The sequence below is a fragment of the Ictidomys tridecemlineatus genome, chromosome 10, assembly GCF_052094955.1.
Source record: "Ictidomys tridecemlineatus isolate mIctTri1 chromosome 10, mIctTri1.hap1, whole genome shotgun sequence".
NCBI lineage: Eukaryota > Metazoa > Chordata > Mammalia > Rodentia > Sciuridae > Ictidomys > Ictidomys tridecemlineatus.
Window position 1 is genome coordinate 72,922,814 of NC_135486.1, and position 19,893 is coordinate 72,942,706.

Here is a 19,893-nt window from a genome sequence, read left to right on the forward strand (position 1 = left end):
GGCCAGGAACTCTAGTCTTTTCACAGGGCTTCCCTGTTATCTAGTAGGTCTCCTAAGGGGCGCTTCTGCCAGCGACCCTCAATGTGTTTCTCGGGACACATTTTGATAAAGGCCCAAGAGACGTACTTGTTCCCACTCTCTTTTTTAAGCTTTCCCCAAAGTTATTGCATTTGGTTTTTAGGCATATCTTCCCACTCGTGGCTTAGGAAACGGCATTCTGGTGCTTCACCAGTCTAGGGGGAAAAACTACTGCCTTGATGTGAGGGATTCTAGGTTTCCTAGATTCCCGGCTGCACAGAATTTTCCTGCGTCTTTGCTTTCAGGTTGCCTCATTGCCTGCAACGTTGGCCTTATTCTCTCCTGCGGCCTACAGTAGTCCCCTTAGGCTCCTGAAGGAAATTTAGGATCCAACAGGGTTTCTTTTTAAGTAGGAAGAATTCCAGTTGTCTCCCTCCCCCCTTTTCACCTTGAGAAGTTTGGGAGAGTTCTGAAAAACAGGTCCAGCCCAAGGTAGTGAGGGGAAGAAAGCTCTAACACTTTCCAGCTGTAAGTTTATTCCTAAAGAATAAATAGGAGCAAAAATTCAGGGTGAGAAAACATGAGGCTTTCTCAGTTGAGCCAGACGGGTCAGCCTTAGTCCCCCTACTCAGAGCGGGCTTTGGCGCCGTTGACATAGCCCCTCCGGCAGCAGGCGTCCTCTGCCCTGCCGCCGCCAGGTTTTAAACAATCATTTCTGCGGATGGGGCGCTCTTTGCCCATGTTCTGTGCAGATCAGCAGTTAAATGGAAATGCGGTACATGCAGACTTAATGTTATTTACTATACTACTTCCTGCATAATGTGAATCTTAACCCTTAGTGTTCAGAGAACTCTGTGCCCCTAGACTCCCCTCCCTTTCCTCTCAAGATTTTAGTTTCAGTATTGTTCTTAATGGTTGAAAATAATGTCAAATGGTGAGGCAGGTCCTGTATTAAAAGATCAATAAGTGTGTGGATTTGCTCTAGCAAATGTTTCCCTCTTGGAGAGTGTGTGCTTATATAAGTTATGGCTACCTTAGAATTGTGTATTTTAAATGAAAGCTAAATGTACTCTGTGTATGAGTCATGCTTAGTTTAAAATACACATAAACTGGAATTTTGTGTCTTGGGGGCTCAGGTGAAAATCCAGATACTGCACTGGTGGAATCACAGCTTTGAGGGTATATGAGGCTTGTTTTAGTTTCTTCTTCTATAGGATTTGGGAGGTTGAGAAAAGCAGAAAAAACTGCCATCCCAGGGTCCAGCCTTGGAAACTTTCAACAGCTTGAGCAATGAAAATTTCCTTGCAAATCCCATTTCAGGCCCATTGGAAGCAGCCTTGCCAATTCTGAGCAAGTGCTGCATTGGAGTTTTTGGGGATAGCCCTAAAACATCCCTTCTTCTTCCCTAAGCCTTTTCCCTGCATGCCGCATGGGGACTGGGCCTCTGTTTAGGGTCCAGGGTTTCTCTTGGTGTCGAGGAGTGGTGTGACCAGGCTCTATCCTTCAGGCTCATCATTCACAGCTGACTCTCTTATCAGGCTGACCGGGATTAAGTCTGGGATTGGGGAATCCTAGCCATTGAAAGAAGCCAATAAATCTAGTCAGGTTCTAGAGAGGGGCCTCAGGGAATGTGATTTAAACAGTGTACCTAGAGAGGCCAAATAAGCCAAGGGACCTAGCTCCATTCCTTCCAAGCATCAGTCAGGCACTGAGCCCTTAGTTCTGCTGAATTTGATGAGATACGGGTGTGGGAGAGAGGGGAGTCTTCCTGCACCCAAGGCATGTTGGTCAGGTCCTCCTGGGACCACATGGCTTAGAGAGTAGGCCTGAACCCAGCTCCGGGTGGATGTTGGGAGTTTCAACTGGGAGCCTGGGGTTCCATGGGGATAGTCCCCACGTGTGTCTGAGAGCCACACTCATAGGCATTTCTCCCTTCTGTCCCTTTCCCACCACTGCGTAGGGAGCCAGGTGTGCCGCCCGCCTCTGCTGCACGGATCCTTGCCCTGGCTGGACGGCGGCAAAGCCCTGGGCAGCCACCACACTGCTTCACCCTGGAACCTCAGCCCCTTTTCCAAGACGTCCATCCACCACGGCTCCCCTGGGCCACTTTCCGTCTACCCGCCGGCCTCGTCCTCTTCGCTGGCGGCGGGTCATTCCAGCCCGCACCTTTTCACCTTTCCGCCTACTCCGCCGAAGGATGTCTCCCCGGACCCGTCCCTCTCCACCCCTGGCTCAGCTGGCTCGGCCCGGCAGGACGAGAAAGAGTGCCTCAAGTACCAGGTGCCGCTGCCCGACAGCATGAAACTGGAGGCGTCGCACTCCCGCGGCAGCATGACCACCCTGGGAGGGGCCTCCTCGTCGGCCCACCATCCGATCACCACCTACCCGCCCTACGTGCCCGAGTACAGCTCCGGACTCTTCCCCCCAAGCAGCCTGCTGGGGGGCTCCCCCACTGGCTTCGGATGTAAGTCGAGGCCCAAGGCGAGATCCAGCACAGGTAGGAGCCACCTCTGCCTTAGAATTCCTTTCTCTTGTTTCCGCCTCTAACTGCTTCCCTTTCCTAAATCCAGAGCCAGGCAAAAGAGACCACCAAAGGGGCCCCTCAGGGGAGCTGGGGGTGCTCCAAGCCCTTCTGAGACGATCACCTTTATTCCCATTCTTCCAGAAGAATGAGAAGAATGAGGTGTGTCCTCCTATCTCTTGTCTTGGAAAGCTAGGGGAAGTGGGATCTGATTTAAAACCCCCCAGTGAGATGGGAAAAGAAAAAGCAAACAAAAACAAACTAGTGCCCTGTGCTGCCAGTCTAGGGACTTCTGGATGCTGCGGTAACCTTTAGCCGGTTTCTAAGACCAAATGGAAGGTCGGGGAAAATAAATCTTTAGTGTTTAATGCTAAAACGAAACCTCCTCAAACCTAAACAAACACAGGTCCCTCCTATGACCCCTTTGGCCTCTGTCAGTCTGATTGTTACTCTCTGCTCAACTCAAAGGGGGTCATTCTGTCTATAGCAGAGGACAGTCCTTTATAGCAGACATGTATAAATAAATGTGGGGGAGGGGTGGAGGAAAGAGGAGAGATAGACAGAAAGATAGATATGTTTTGGGGGAGGAGGCAGGAACCTGGCAAAAGCAGCGAATATACCTTTGCTGGAAAAGGGACTCTAGAACCAACTTCTAGGAGCTGGAGGTGGCTTCCCTTAGGGGAAGTAGAGTTGAATGAAAATTAAATGTCCCCTGGCCCAGTTAGTTACCTGTAAGGTGGCTTAGAGCTCTCCATGTGGGCAGGGGCAGGAAGTTGTCTTAGGACATATTCCTCTGTTGATCAGAAGCCAGAGAAAGTTTAAAAAAAAAAAAAGGCGAAAAAAGATTCTCCAGGTGTGTGTGTATCCGCTAACACTGCTTATTCTCTTTCCAAAAATCAAACCCTGTTTAGAAGCATGCTGCATAGTTAGTCTATTGGTGTAGTCGCTTGCATTAAAACAATAACTGGAGCACACGTAGAAACAGATTTGTGCTTTGAGAATAAAATCATCCATCAACCAATTCTGTATCTAATTGAAGCAGTTTAGTCAAAACAGAGACAGGGATTCTCTTAGACATGATTTCGAGATGATTGTCATGTCTCCAAAGGAGTGTTCATTTCAGGGTGGGCATCTATCCTGTGGTCTGCTCTAACTGTCTTTGCCACTGCTGTCTATCTGTACAGATTATATATATATATGAAGCGGTGGTGAAAATCACTTGTCATGTAAGGGTGAGATGAGCAGTCTCCAAATGGGTGCTCCCCAAGCTCTGGTTTGGAAAACTTCAGAGGGAGGTTCTGGGAGCCCAGTGACTATGAGATCAGTTTTCAGGGTTTTTTCCAGGGTGACATTCACTCCGACTGCCTGAGCAGGACTGTCTCTATTTAGTTGATATGTTTTAGCTAATCCAATTATTTTCAGACTGCTGCACGCGACAGTTGCATTGTTTATCCCGAGCCAGGAACTTTAATAGAGTCCGGATGCGGTTAGGCTGACAGAAAAACTCAGACCTGCATGTTCAGTACATGAAAGTAGGCAGGAGAGAGAGGGAGGTTGGCTAGCTGGGGAGTCAAAAAGAAAGCAAGAGTTAGGGAGAGTCGCAGAGCATAGTGGCCCTCCAGGCTTGGGGGTTTAAGTGGAGGGCTGGGGAGAAATGGGGTTACAGCTTTGCTCAGAACAAGGGGCTGGACAGCAAGTCTGTGTATTTTGAGGTTGTAATGGGATTTTTTTTTAAAAAAAAGTTCTTTTTACTGGTAGGGCTGTGAGGTTGGGGGAAGATCGTGGTCTCTGAGGCCGGTGCGGTGGTTTGTTGGGGGAGGGGGACAGAGTGACTTTTCCAAAAGACTCTGGTTTCTTTGCCCTCGTTTCTGTGTTTGATTTCCACCCCTTCGACTGTGCACACTTTCTGTCTTCAGTTTGCTCTGTTCCTTTCTGTCATTTCATTCCTTAAGATTATGAGTGTGGAAGAGGAAAAAAAAAAAATAAGAGCTGGAGTTTCCCTCTACCAAACCTAGGGATACCTGCATAGCTATTTTATTTTTTCAGTGAAGGGGAGAGGAGGCCATTGCAATTTGGGTCTTTACTTCCTCCTATTCCTTTCTCACAGACACAGAAACCAAGAATGGTGCACCTGGCCAGCGAAGGAGATGGGACTTTTGGAGTGTGGAGGGGAAGTTTCCAGAGGGTAGACTGGTGGGAATTCTGGAGGAGGGAATTCTCTTGGGTTTAGTGTTTTCTTCCTTCTTCCCTCTTCTCTCTTTTCCTCTTCTTTGCAAAAGCATTCACTGAATGAGGAGGCAAAGAGAGGGTTGTCAGGGTTGTTTGCTGCATTTTGGAAAAAAAAAAAACGGTTGAAGCTGTGGTTAGGCACCTATTGCTTTCTTAACGCCTGGGCTTTCAGTCCTTGGATATGTCTTTGCAAACAAAAGACAAAGCCTCTTTGCAGAGGACCATTTCTCAGCTTCCCCAAACACCTTTTGACCGTGGGCATCTCCACCTTCCTCTGAGAAATCTCCTGCCCTCTTCCTACCCGCTTCACAGCCCAGTTTCAGTCCGAAGCCCAAGGGGTATTTGAAAATGGCTGTTGAATGTCAAGAGGCCTCACAGTTCTGTGGTTCTTGTCACCTAAGAAAGAGGTGTCTGCCCGAGCAGCTCACTCTAGGCAGGGGGCGAGGAAAGGGGAAGACAGAAAGCAGGAGACAGTCAGGGCCTCCATTAGGAAAATTGGCTGTGTGCTGAAGTCACAGACTCGAGGCAACAAGGAAAAAAAAGAAAAAAGAAAAGCCCTCACGAGGCAATCACAAACTTGCGGAGTGAATCAAGACAGAAAATTGCTCTAGTGTGCAGAGCCCTGCCGAAGAGCAGAGCAACCGAAGAGCAGAGCAACCGTTGCTTGCTTTCAAGGGCCTTCTGAAAAGGAAGCTGTCATCCTCCCTCCTGCCTGACAAAGGAAAGGAAATCAGACTGGTCATGTCAGGCCAGGAGACCCCCCCCAACTCCCCCACCCTCCACCAGTGCCGGGGTGCCTAGGAGCAGGGCAGCGGACCACATTGCTCACCTCAGCAGCTACCCTACCGGAGCCCAGCACCCCTGCTGGTGCAGGAAGCCTGGACCCCCCCTCCCCCAGCCTCCTAGCTCTGTCCTTCTGCCTAGAGTCCCTAAGTGGCCCCTGTCTGGATATCATAGGGAGTGGGCCTGGCAGCCCAGCCCTGACCCCAGAAAGGGGCTGACCCAGCCTCACTTGGGACACGGAAGCAGCAGGGCCTGCAGCCTCCTGGCGAGGGCTGCTGCTGGCACCTCCTCGCCCACTCGCCCTTTCCTCTTTCCTTCACACCTCCCCCACATCTAGTCTGCCACCTCCCTCAGGCTCATGATCCAAATGAAAGGTACCTGGGTGTGAGGCACTCCAAAGCCTTCTTACAAGACTGAGAGGAGCTGTTGAGTACCTAGAAAAGTGCCTTTGGCCTCCAGTGCAGGGTTTTTGTGTATAATCACAGGTGCTCCTGGACACAGAGAGGGCTCTCTGTAGATCCCAGATTAAGAACTTTTTTTGGAATCTAGAGCAAAAGAGAGAGAGAGAGAGAAAAAAAAATCTGCTCAAAGATTTATTGAAAGCACAAATAATACGAAAACTACTTGCATCATCCCTGACCAACAGAAAAGGGGACCAGATTCACTTTCTTTTGCCAAAATTTTTAATTTTCCTGCAGATTTGTCCCTGGAGAACACTGCAGGCCTACAGGTGTGAACACCCACCCGTAGTTCCCTTGTTCTTGATCTGGGGGTTTCCAAAGGCCCAGTAGATCTCAGGGCTGCCAAGGCAGATTTTTCCTCCTTTTAGGGGAGTCAAAATTCCTAAGTGCCTGTCTGGATTTCTTCTCCAACTTCAGTCTTCTTCTTGGTAGGCTGGTGAATTTCTGATGAATTTCTCAAGACAAAGCAATCTTAAGGGCTCATCTTTCTCTCCTGCCCACCCTGCATGTGTCTCTCCCAGCACCTGGGCCTAACTCTGTGGGACCCACTTGAGTTGAGCTGCTTGTTCCTGCAGGAAATTCAGGTCCCAGCTCCCTCCTGGGTACTAAAAAAACTTGTCACTATGGGCCATCCCTTGGCCCCCTAAAAGTGAAGGAGATACTCTTAGAAAGTATCCTCCTTTTCCTCCTGTACAGTTGAAAAGAAATCAGCAAACTCTCCTAGATCTTACAATGGTAATTTAAGGGAGTGTCCCACAGAACTTTGTTGGTAGAGGGTGAGTTTGAAGGACCTGGGAATGAATGCCCCTGGATCAACCTGGCCTGGCTGAGTTTTCTTGTTTGTTTTGTTTGTTTGTATTTTTGGAGAAAGAGAAACTGCAGGTAAGCCTTGGATAGTGAGCTGACCAAGGGGCACCCACTCCTGGGCTAACTCCAAATCTGCATTTGATCCTCATTCTGTCTCTTACAACCTTTTTTTTTCTGCCCTTCTCCCCGCTTCCCCCTCTTCTAGATTCCTTACCTTAAGTTTGAACCGTGTTTCCCTCTAGCAACCCTAGCTGGTTGGGCTAGGGCCATAGTTCAACTTCAATTCCTGTAATAGTGACTGGAAAGCTGAGAAAAATCTTGGCATTTACTAGGGAGAAAAAAAAACAGAATGAGAAATGAATGGACCTTGTTGGGTCTTAATCTATTACTTTGCAACCAGGGACATTTACAATTTTATTGGAGGTAAAATCTAAAGCCCCAGCTACTCTAATAAGTTATCCAATTGATCAATCTATACATCTATTTATTATCTGCTCATCTATCTAGCCATTGATTAATCTTTCCTTTTTCTCTATTCTAATCTTCATTATTTAATCAATCTACATAGACAGACCTACTGATGATAATGGTCACCTTTGTTTTCCTTTGAGGAAAATGAATGAAATGCTTTGCTTTTGCCACAGTCCAGGGCTCAGAATTTTCTCAGGGAAGTATTTTGAGTTGAAATCTGCCTTCCTTCTTTTTCCTACCTGATCTTCCCCATAAGGTCGAGCAGGCCAAGAACAAGGTTCTGTGGCTATTTATTCATCTGCCATTTCTTTGGATATGATCTGTTCGAGCACAGGAAATGGTTATGCCATCAACAGAGGGCAGTAAATCTGGGCCACTTTGGAGCACTTAGAAGGAGATGGGGGTGGGAATTCTTCCCCAAAAGAAGGGGAAGAAAGAAAAAGTTTTCAGTTTCACTTTTTCCTCCTAATTCTGAATGTTGTCTGCCTTTCTGTGTGTTTTCCTTCCATAAGTGACTTATCTGTGATCTTGTTTCCAGAAGGCAGGGAGTGTGTGAATTGTGGGGCAACCTCCACCCCACTGTGGCGGCGAGATGGCACCGGTCACTACCTTTGCAACGCCTGTGGGCTCTACCACAAAATGAATGGACAGAACCGGCCCCTTATCAAGCCCAAACGAAGGCTGGTGAGTTCTCCCTGGAAGGACAAATCCCACACTAAACCATTTTATGTTTTCCATTTCTTCTCTCTAGGAAGGGGAACTTTCTAGAGGAATTTGGTTATGATAGCTCAAAGTCATGTCAGCTTGCTTAGGACAGTTTTCTTTTTTTTTCCAAATTAGATATAGAGGGCTGGGGATGTGGCTCAAGCGGTAGCGCGCCCATCAGGCATGCATGCGGCCTGGGTTCCATCCTCAGCACCACATACAAACAAAGATGTTGTGTCTGCCGAGAACTAAGAAATAAAATATTAAAATTCTCTCTCTCTCTCCTCACTCTCTCTTTAAAAATAAATAAATAAATAAAATAAATTTAAAAAAATACAAATTAGATATAGAGAAAAACTCTCTATATATTTTTCCCACCATGTTTTTAAAGTCACCTGTTTCCAGGATATTGACTTCTGAGTTATCGAATCTGAAATGTATTCCCCAATAGGATACTTGTGTTAAGCAGCTCCTGGAGAACTGATTTAAAAATGCGTAGGAAATCACCAGGTCACAGACAGAAAAATTGAATCTGAGGATAGGCTATTCCAGAACTCATCCAGAACATGCTCCTGAAGTAGTAGAAGGAGAGCTCTCTGGAAGTAATCACAGACTGGGTGCTGTGGGTGAATCTGTGGGTGCTTTAAGGTTGAGGGGGCCAATTAGGTGAATTTCAGTAGCAACAGACATTGAGCTTATTATACTTTTGTCTCCCTTCTTGGTCTTAGAAATTGAGGATTTTTCCTCAGGTAATTCCTGTGGGAAAAGTTTTGTGATTCCTGTCTTGCCTCTTGGTCTCAACTAGCATTTGGTGTTGTTTTCTCTTTGAACTACTATCAATAGGGTGATGACTACCCCTCCCCCACCCCCCCTTTTTTTTTTACTTTGTTTTTAACTTCTTGATTATTAGTATTACTGAAGAAAACCTGATATTGTCAAGCATTTATGAAAACTTCCAGGAGGGGTTTGTTTGTAAGCTTGCCTTTAGAACCTTATATTGAATAGAGAGTATATGTAAAAGAGACAAGTAAAAGCAGACTTGGCAGATGCCAACTAACCACAGTCAAGAGATCAAAATGCTTTTTATGGTGCTGAAATTCACCAAGTGGAGAAGGAAGGAAGGGATTTCCCAATGCAGATTAATGGATGAATTGGCATCCATCAAATTCTAAGGGACAAACAAGCAAACAAAACCCTACAAAAAACCCAAACAAAACAACAGCAGCAGCAAAAACCCTCGTGTCTTCTTTTTAAAGCATTATTCGTCCTCCCGTCAGATTGTAGAACACCTTTCACGTCCCCTTTAGGAAAAGGAAAAGCTTTCTAGGGATGGAAGCGCCCACAACTTCAATTTTTGGCAGTCTCAGGTCTCTAGGCTTTATTCTTTCTGATCTTTGCCCCCATCTCCTACTTTCTCAACCTCCCCCCGCTTGTCTTCATGCAGTTTGGTATTTTTTTTTCCCCTTGCTCTCATGTGCAAAGCTAACTTCCTAGGAAAAAGCTGCCGGATATCTGAGCACTAGAGATAACTCATAAACAACAACTCAGCTTCCCCAACCTAAACATCAAGATGTTTGGACGGATCAGAACAAGAAGTGTTTGAAAAAAAATGGCTGGAGGTGTTAGCACAGAATGAATGTGATCACACCACAAAAGAATGTTCTGAATCACTCAAAACCTGGCCTTAGTGGAAGAGAGAGAGAGAGAGAGAGAGAGAGAGAGAGAGAGAGAGAGAGAGAATGAAAACTAACAAAAACCCTCTTGTTAATATAAGGCATGGTTTTATAGGTTTTTGTTTGTTTGTTCAAGGTAAAGAAGGAAAAAGGTGAAAAGGTCTCCTACTATAGGCTGCTGATGAGCAAAAAAGTTTATTCGACATTTTCTTCTGTCTGCAAAGATTGCAGAGGAGGGGGGTCTACTTCCATTTTTCATAATTTGGTCTTTACTCACCTTTCATAGGAAATCTATAGAACTCTGAGTAATAATTGTTTTTAATTTTAGAGTTCATTGGTTGTCACATTTTAAGCTGTCTTTTCTATCTTCATCATCTGCCCAGGGTTGTTTGATATTTCTAGTTCCATAGAATTCATAAAGTACAGGGAGACATTCAAAAGACATTCAGAATTTTTGTTGGTTTGTTTTTGCGCTTTTTGATGTATTTGGCTTTTGAATTTTTAGAACCTTTTATTTTCTTTTTTAATCTTTGGAGCTGGGGATGGAACCTGAGATCTTATACATGCTAAGTGCTTGTACCACTGGTAGAGCATGTGCTGAGCATGTTCGCTACCCCTGCCCAGAACCTTTCAGTTTCTTCTTCCCTATATTTCCTGTTCCTTCACACATTGGCAGATTCACTGAAGACCACCCAGCCCATAATGTAGCTAGCTATTCCGTGAGATGCATATCTAATATACTGAATAAACTAATGCAGAAAATAGAATAACTGAAGTGAAGATTCATAGATTTTTTTTCTCCTTCCTGATGTTTTCATGTCTCACAAGTAGCAAAAAGCTGAGAAGCCTGCTTTATTAATATACTCTGCTCCTGCTAGCAAACCAAACAGTGTGGCTTTGAGAGACTCTCTAGGTTTGCATGAAGTCTGTAGTATTAGAGAAGTACCCTGAGCCTGCTTATATTTGTGTTATTTTCTATATCCTGCCAAATATTGCATACTAAACTTTGTTGTTTGAAACTGTGATTTCCCGGTTGGCATTATGTGTTTGTATTATATATTCACAGTTGTCTGGCTGGGCAGTCTGGATTATCTGACTATTTCTTTTAAAGAAGAAAAAATATAAGACGATGATAATGATCGCATGTAACATACTTGGCAAAAATCATTAAGCACTAGTTTCACGTAGGACTTTCTTCCCAAGGGTACACAAATGAAATAGTTATTTATTAAATTAGCACATGTCATAAAAGCAGGTGGGCCTAGGCATGTGGAATTAAAAATCAGCATTCTTGGACCTTGATGAATTATGTTCAAAATGGACGGCAAAAAAGTAGCGCTTTCTCCGCTTTGATAGATAAGGGCTGTTTTTAATTTCCAGTTTCTTAGAATACAAAAAAGAAAGAATAATTAAAGGAAAAAAAAAAGTCAGAGCTCTGTTATTTAAAGCCCATAGGAACATATCTGAGGAACAATTTAGTGGCTTTGAAAGGAAAAGAATTAGTCTGGTTAATTCAAAATTGCCACTGGGTTTTCCATATCTGGCCGCTTCCTGTGCTTTGCCTAACTTTTTGCTTGATAAAATATTGATAGAAGCCAGGCGTGGTGGTACAGGCTTGTTAATCCCAGGAACTGAGAGGTGAGACAGGATGATTGAAAATTTGAGGCCAGCCTGGGCAGCCTGGGGAGATAGTCCCAAAATAACATATATTTATTAAAAAAAAAAAAAAGGAAAGGGCTGGGATATATTTCATTGGTAGAACACTTACTTGCCTAACCACGTGCGTCTCTGTTCCACAGGGAGGACAATGTAGAAAAGAGCATCGAGATCTCTGTAGATTTCATTCCATGTTCTTTAAAACCATAGCAGAGTTTTCCTTTTTCTCTCGTTCTTTCCTTTTTTGAGCTGGGTATTCAACCTGGGGCTTTGTGCATGCTAAATAAGTGCTCTACCCTTGAGCTACAGCTCGAGTCTCCATATCAGAATTTCCTTGATCACAGATAAAGAGTAAATGTATTCTTCCTCCTTCTCTTGCCTTTTCTTTAATAATATTGAGTCTAGGAGTAGGAATAGTTCTGCAGTGCAGTTTTGTTTTCATTATGGGAAGTGAGGAGAAGGAGAGGAATATTTTAGAAGTGACCCAAGTTCGTATTTTTTTCAATAGTTTTAATAGCTTAATTTTTTAAAAAGAAAGTGTGGACATAGAAAATAGTCACCTGATAAGTTTAAATGCATCCGAAAGTGAAAGAAGCTGGGCTCCATGGTGCATGCCTGTAATCCCAGCAACTTGAGAATCTAAGGCAGGAGAATCACAAGTTCAAAGCCAGCCTGGGCAACTTAGTGAGACCCTGTCTAAAATAAAATAAAAAGGGCTGGAGGAGTTGAGGCTATAGCTCCATGATAGAGAGCTCATATAGCACAAGTGAGGCACTGGGTTCGATCCTAAGCACCACATAAAAAATAAATAAATAAAATAAAGGTTTTGTGTTCATCTGCAAAAAAAAAAAAAAAAGGCAGAGGGAGGGGTGCTGGGGATGTAGCTCACTGGTAGAGCACCCCTGGGTTCAATTCCCTGTGCCACAAAAAAGAAGGAAAAAAAGTGAAAGAACCTGCATGTTCTGGAAAATGAAGGTAGCAATGTAAGCAAAGAATTAAAATTCAAGTTCAGGTTGCCATGTAACCTGCCACGTTTCTGGGTGAACAATAAATTTTATGAAGTTGTCATGAGAGGAAGAGAGGGGTCCAGGGTTCCTGCTGAATAGCAAAATTACTTGTTCGTTCTTTTCATTTTGTCTCAATAAATGATGGCCACCTAAAGAGGTGGAGGGCGGTTGTCTTAGGAGTGGCAGGTGACCAGGTCCCAAAGTGTTGCTTATGTAGAATTACACATTAACATGTTGACTTCAGTCGTGATGCCCACAGGGGCCTGCCACACACGTGCACAGTTATCCTCTTGGGGAATGAGTTTCCTGGGTGCTGTTTGCATTCTGTTCTCTTCTTCTGCAATCTAGCATTTCTTGATTTAGGATCTGTCAAATGCTTGGGTTTGCTCTTCCTTTTACTGTTTGTGTGTCCTAGATGGCTAGTCGCCTATTTGAGGACTAACGCATGGGAGTTGTGCTTGAGAAAGACCTCTTGTGGGTCTGGGCTTGGTGACTAGGAGCATTGAAAGCCTGGTGCCAAAATAGTTGCTAACTCAAAATTGCCTCCCTTAAAGATGTGTTTTGTGGGGGTAGAGGAAGGGGATGTTGTTCTCAGGGAGAACATGCTGGAGAACAGCAGGAAAATTCATGTTACTATAAGTCCCAGACTCTCTTATCCAGTGGATTGGCTTTATTTTTCTTCTCGAGGCAGATTTGGGGATCTTTATAACTTTCATGTGGGCCACTTGCTAGTTTTGATTTCAATGATAATGTCTGACTTTTTTTTTTTTTCAAGCTTGTCTCAGTAGTACTTCTGACAACACGTTTAACATTTGTTTTGATTTTACCCACTCCTCTTTCCCCATCCTCAGTCGGCAGCAAGGAGAGCAGGGACATCCTGTGCAAACTGTCAGACCACCACGACCACCCTCTGGAGGAGAAATGCCAATGGAGACCCTGTCTGCAATGCCTGTGGACTCTACTACAAGCTGCACAATGTAAGTGGAACTGGACCAACAGGAACAGGCTCCCTCCGGCAATGTCTGATGACCGCATCACCACTGTCCCAGGCAGACCCCATGATAGATTTGTGTTACTGTTCTTTGGGTCAAGTAATGGGCCTCAGATAATTGATATAGTAGGACCCGATGATTTTGTTGCTGTGTGCAGTGGTGCATGCCTGTAATCCCAGCAACTACAGAGGCTAAGGCAGGAGGATCGCAAGTTCAGGGCCAACTTGGACAACTTAGTGAGACCCTGCTTAAAAAAAAAAAAAAAAAAAAATAGGGCTGAGGGCATAACTCAGTGGTGGAGCACCCCTGGGTTCAATTCCTGGAACCAAAAAAGGATAATAAAAAATGACTTTGTCATAGCCTTGCTGAGATGGAAAGGTTTTAAAGACAGACAACAGCACAAACCCACTTAGTATTATTGAATACACTGTATGTGATGCAGCAATCTGATATGCTTTGTGGGCTTGTCTGAATTTTTAGGGGGAAAAATATTCTCCTTAGAAAACACAAGGAGTCACCAGTTCTATTTTGATGTTTCCTTGCATTTTAAACTTTTTGCAAAAAGAGAAGACGCGGGTGTGCCTAAGGGAGAGAGTGAAAGAGAAAGGTAAATAGAATTGTAATGCGTAGCACAGCAACTCCTGAAACTAAGAAGACTGCTTCAGTTACTGAAGGGTAAAAAGTCTTGGCTAAACCTGTGCTGTGAATTTCAAATGGGTTCTCTGTATAAACGACATGCAGTGAAATCGTCTGTGAGATTTCATCTGATGTCTTTGTCCCAAACAGCTTTCCCGTGCAGAGAACTCCTGAGCCCAGTGCTCCATGAGGTTGTCACACCAGGAAAAGAAAATGTTTTTTTTCCTCCTTCTTATATCATATTATCAAAATGATAACTGCTAGTCGCTTGGGTTTAGCTTTTCTAATCTTTTAATTTAGGATCCTCCCATTTTGTAATATCTTTACCTTAATTTTTTTCAGGTTTTTTTTCTTTAGTTATAGATAGACACAGTACATTTACTTGTGTGTGCCAGTTGAGCTCTCTATCACCAAGCCATAACCCTAGCCCTTTTTCAGGTTTTTTTTTTTTTTTTGTCCTGAAATAACTCTGGTTGACAGGCCATGACCCAAATGAGGCTTATTATTATTATTATTTTTTTTTATGAGCCCTATTTTGTATTTTATTTAGAGATAGAGTCTCACTGAGTTACTTAGCTTCTTGCCATTGCTGAGGCTGGCTTTGAACTCCTGATCCTCCTGTCTCAGCCTCCCGAGCTGCTGGGATTACAGGAATATGCCACCATGCTCAGTCAGGTCTAAATTTTCAATGATTTTAAAGAAAAAATTGTCATGGTGCTGTCTCTCTCTTTCCCCTCTTTGGCTTTTTCTGATTCTCCTCAAGTCTCTTTGCTAAACTGAACTGGGAAGAGGTGGGAATTTTTGCTTGGGGCTGTTCTGGCAGCAAATTCATTTTATCCAGGAATACCCGGCAATTGGGGCAGAAGCTTTTCTAGTTAGACTGTTTTGAATCACAGAGAATTTCTCAGGGTGACCCCCTAGTACCTTATCCTTTTTTCAATTTTGGGGAACAAGTTGCTCAGATTCCCAAGGTGCCCTATAAAGTCCTCTCCCTGCTTTCGATGTCACATTGTCTCTCGACATGTCTCCAGGTAGTGCCCACTACTAACGGACTAGAGTCTTGCTTGCTACGGGTGATCTGCTATTCTCCCTCTGACGCTGAGGCTGTTGGCATATATACGTTTATCAACAATTAAACCCAAGTTCTGGTTTCACTTTGGGGAATTTACTTAGTGCAGTGGAGACAGAAAGATTTGTGATAAAAATCTGGCAAATTTGGGGCATTAGTGTTTATTAGCGATTTAGTCATTTGCACAGCCTGTGAAGTCATTTTTTGAGTTGTCACTTACGACTTTTCAAGAACTTTCATGTTTCTTGAGTACATTTGAGCCTCAAATAGTCCTGTGATGTAGACAGGGCAGAAATTCTTTTTATTTCAGTTTTACTTGAAGAGGTTATGACTCAGTAAAACAAGTGGCTTGAGCAAGGTAAAATGACTGAAGCAGAGAGGATCCTGGCAGATTGCAGGGCATCAGAAGGCCTTTCTGGGAAGTGGTGGCATGAAGATCGATAGGAGAGCCTTGGAAAGCCAACGCTCTCTTATTCTCAAATATAACAATTCTCATGAATTGTGTGCCTACATCTGTTCTTTTCCTATTTCCATGCAAGTATAGGAATTATGGGAAATTATAAACTTTGATAATTAGTCATAATGAGCTATTAATCTCACTTGTATCCCATATGTATCTATATATGATATGTATGTGTGTGTGTGTGTGTGTGTGTGTATTTCTGAAAAATATTAATTTTTTTCTAGCTGTGGTGGGTCTCAAGCATGCTAGGCAAGTGTTCTACCACTGAGCTATACCCCTAACCCACTTAATTTTCCAAATAAAGAAAATCCAAGGACACTTCTTCACTGCTTACTGCTACCCTGTTTGTATGTACCCTGGAAGGAACCCAGGGCTTTGTGAGTGCTAGGCACCACCACTGAGCTATACCCCCGGCCCCTCCTACTTATTCTTAATTGGCTCTGTCTTTATTGCTGGGCACCAGTGGGGGAGAAAGACATTTCCTCGTCCGCAGGTATGTATTTTTATGTCTTCTCTAGTTTCTTAGGGATTCATCGAAGGAGGTGATGTATGGGTATTTAGCAGAGATAATAATCTATTACCATTTCATCGCAGAGCATTTTGTTCTGCCCATGCAGATATCTACTGTGCCAGAGTGGCCTCCTCCTTATCTGGGTATTTAGATAACTGCCTATCTCAGCATATCTCAGTGATGTTGAGACTAGTTATCTGAGGCTGTGTGGCCATCTGGTAACTAGATATTATATTCAGATACCTGGCTATGTGTATCTAGATACAGAGCAGTGTATCTAGACGTTATCTCTAGACGTGGAGATTTGATGTGGGAGTAGATTCCTGTCATCTCTGTAGGCTGCATCTTTATCTTGATGATAACTTGAAGAAGGAACCCTGAAACATTTTTCTGGCTATGACCTTTCTTGGCTCTTCTGCCTTCACTCACTCTGCCTGTCCTGGCACAGGGGTGGGGACATAAGGCCTCAGAGGGCTCCATCCCCCTTTCAGGTGACTTCCGCTAGCTCCAGGGAGCTGCATGTTTGCTGTGTCAAGCGGATTGATCCCTCTTGGCCAGTTGGATCCTCTGTTCCTTAACTGTCATTTTCTAGCTTTGGTAGCAGATAGGTACTAGATCCTGAAGGTGGAGAACCTCTGTCTCCACACTGGCAGATAGGGCATCCTCCCTGACGGTCCTTGAGTTTCTTTGTCACATTTCCCGGGGAACTTGTCCAGATGTGTAGCTGGCTCTCGTGCTGTTGGGATCATCCTGATGCTGACTCTGGGGGGGTTTGCCTCATACAGCAACCCATCTTGATTCTGGGCCCCCAAAGCCAATAATTAAGGTTTTTCAGCAAGCAAGGGTGGGTAGGCTGTTGTGGAGAGTGACACTTAGGGATCCTTAGAGAAGAGTCTTGCCGTGGTCTCTTTACTCTGGTTTGTTCTTGGTCTGTCATTTTTAGATGAGTGCACCTTTGTGCTAATGGAGTGCCTTGGACCCCATAGGTGGATATTAAAGACTTGTTGATTGGTTGCTTAGCTGTTTGTCTAGTCAGAAGCGGACAGTCAGTACCAGGGAGAAGTAACTGGGGATAGAACCCAGAGCTGTGTGTGTGTACACTCTACCAGCGAGCTACAGCCTCAGCCCTTAATCTAAGAAACTCTGGAGGAATAAGACCAATTATATTCTATTTCTTTTACCAAAGAAATAGAATTCTACTAGGTGGGCCTCTGGACATGTATAGTTCCTGGAGGAAAAATTTCTTCCAAATTATTTATATTGATTATTTTAATTGATAAGCAGTGCTTGGAGAACCTCTCCTGTGGTCTCTGGTCTCTGAGAGCCATAAGAGCTGATAGTTAGGAGCCCTTCCCCTGCTTTGGGTCCTTGAAAAGGACACCAAACTGAAACAGATCCCCTGACTGGCAGCCAGTGGAACCTGTGTCCTTGTGCGAAAACGTGTGCCATTTCAAAGGCAGCAAAAAAGTAAAAAAAAAAAAAATTGATCTTTGTTTAGATTAACAGACCCCTGACTATGAAGAAGGAAGGCATCCAGACCAGAAACCGAAAAATGTCTAGCAAATCCAAAAAGTGCAAAAAGGTGCATGACACGCTGGAGGACTTCCCCAAGACCAGCTCCTTCAACCCGGCTGCCCTCTCCAGACACATGTCCTCCCTGAGCCACATCTCCCCTTTCAGCCACTCCAGCCACATGCTGACCACGCCCACGCCGATGCACCCGCCTTCCGGTCTCTCCTTCGGACCTCACCATCCTTCCAGTATGGTCACCGCCATGGGTTAGAGCCCTGCTTGATGTGCACAGGTCTCCAAGCGAGAGAGAGTCCCTTCAACCCCCCTTCTACTTGCGTTTTTGCAGGAGCAGTATCATGAAGCCTAAAAGTGATGGATATATATGTTTTTGAAGGCAGAAAGCAAAATGATGTTTGCCACTTTTGCAAAGGAGCTCACTGTGGTGTCTGTGTTCCAACCACTGAATCTGGATCCCATTTGTGAATAAGCCATTCAGACTCATATTCCCTATTTAACAGGGTCTCTAGTGCTGTGAAAAATTGCTGAACATTGCATATAACTTATATTGTAAGAAATACTGTACATTTGAGGAAGACTTTATTGCACCTGGGTAGCTGTAAGAAAGGCATGAAGGACGCCAAGATTTTTAAGGAGTATGGGGAAAAAATAAAGTATGGAAGTTCAGAAGAAACTAGGTCCAATATCTAAATGGACAAACTGCCAGTTTTGTTTCCTTTCACTGGCCACAGTTGTTTGATGCATTAAAAGAAAAAGAAAAAAAAAGAAAATTAAAAAAAAAGAAAAATATATATTAAAAAAAAAAAAGAAAAAAAAAGTTGTAGGCAAATCATTTGTTCAAAGCTGTGGGCCTCTGCAAAGGAAATACCAGTTCTGGGCAATTGCTGTTAAAGTCACAAATTGCCATCGAGGGTTTCAGAGTGTCATTTCTAGGCCTACATGCTTTGTGAACAAGTCTCTGTAATTGTTGTTTGTATGTATAATTCAAAGCACCAAAATAAGAAAAGATGTAGATTTATTTCATCATATTATACAGACTAAATTGTTGTATAAATTTATTTACTGCTAGTGTTAAGAACTACTTTTTTTTTTCCTTTTTCGGTTTTAAATATTTTTCTTCTCTCTCAATTTTTGGTTGAATAAACTAGATTACATTCAGTTGACCTAAGGTGGTTGTGCTCTGGAGGGTTTCTTTTTTCCTTTTTGTTTTTTGGATGATATTTATTAAATAGCTTCTAAGGGTACAGCAGTATCTGTCTCCTCACTCATTCCTCCTGCGGCCTGAGCTACGAGGGTGGCAGTGTATGAGCTACCCGCTTGCATGTCAGCCTCCCGAACCGGACAGGCCACATCCTGAGAGAAGCCTGGCTGACTGTCATGTCCCGTGTTAGTGATCACTGTCTTTAAACAGTCTGTTAATAATGCTATAAAAATAATAATAAAGTTAAAATATTTTAAAAAACCAAAATGACATCGTATCAAAGTGGTGGCCAAGCTCTTAGAGAAACTGGTAGCTCTTGCTAATTTAAGAATAAGAAGTCTTTAACCCAGACATGATCACATGTTCACTGGGAGACAATGCTGACCCCAGATGGGCAACACCTATTCCTTTGGGAAGCTTGGGAGTATTTGGAATTTTGCTGGAGCCCAGATGAATTTGCCCTGCGGCTGGAACAACTTCTGGGGTCCTCTAGTGAGCTGCAGTTTCTCTGCCTGCTCTCCTGGTGTACCTAACTGTTAATCTCAAGGAGAAGTGGGAAGGTTTCCGGCTGAGATTCGCAGGTGAAAGCGGCAGCCACTGCATGTAAGCTAGCTCGGCTGCTCTTAGTTCATTTCTGATTTGCTTTTCTACTGTTGAACTGAATAACACCACAGTGGAGGGTTTATTGGGATGTTTGGGAAAACTGAAATAACCATTTTGTAACTGACGCTGTATAGTTTCCTTTTTCTGTCGACAGAATGTGTAACTATGGCACACATTTAAATATCTCTGTTAATCGCCTCTCTGCTTTCTTAGCAAATATTTTAAACCTAAAGCTAAATGTTGAAATAAAGGAGTAGAGAATCACTGAGATGCAAATGGAGATCTCACTGGCTCCTGATTAATGACCAAAGTCTGAATGTTGTTTCCGATTACCTTTGAAGCACTAAGCGAAATGATCATGGATCGCTGCGTTAAACTTGGGAGATTTTATTGTAGAGTTCCAAGTTCCAGGGTTTGCCACTTTCTTTTCTTCATGAGCAGATTTGAGTTAATGCCCTTTCACCTTAGGATCTGGGAGTTCAAATTCTTGACATTCTTGGAGTGGGAAGGGGTGGGTGGGGGTACAGAAAAATCAGAGTCAGTACCTCTGCTACGTT

The 19,893-nt window shown here is 43.9% G+C and overlaps 1 protein-coding gene across 4 annotated transcripts in view; it reads left to right on the forward strand.

The window, feature by feature from the left end:
* The window catches only part of Gata3 (GATA binding protein 3), a 30,703-nt gene extending 11,091 nt beyond the window's left edge, over positions 1-19,612 (forward strand). For 3 of the 4 annotated variants that reach the window (XM_040277765.2, XM_040277764.2, XM_078023189.1), the window contains exons 3-6: positions 1,979-2,515; positions 7,829-7,974; positions 13,183-13,308; positions 17,501-19,612. In XM_040277765.2, the coding sequence (XP_040133699.1) occupies positions 1,979-2,515; positions 7,829-7,974; positions 13,183-13,308; positions 17,501-17,785 (1,094 nt within the window). In that variant the 3' untranslated portion in view covers positions 17,786-19,612. The remainder of the gene's footprint in view (positions 1-1,978; positions 2,516-7,828; positions 7,975-13,182; positions 13,309-17,500) is intronic. The other variant, XM_040277766.2, reaches the window with a different exon arrangement.
* The last annotated feature ends 281 nt before the right edge of the window (positions 19,613-19,893 follow it).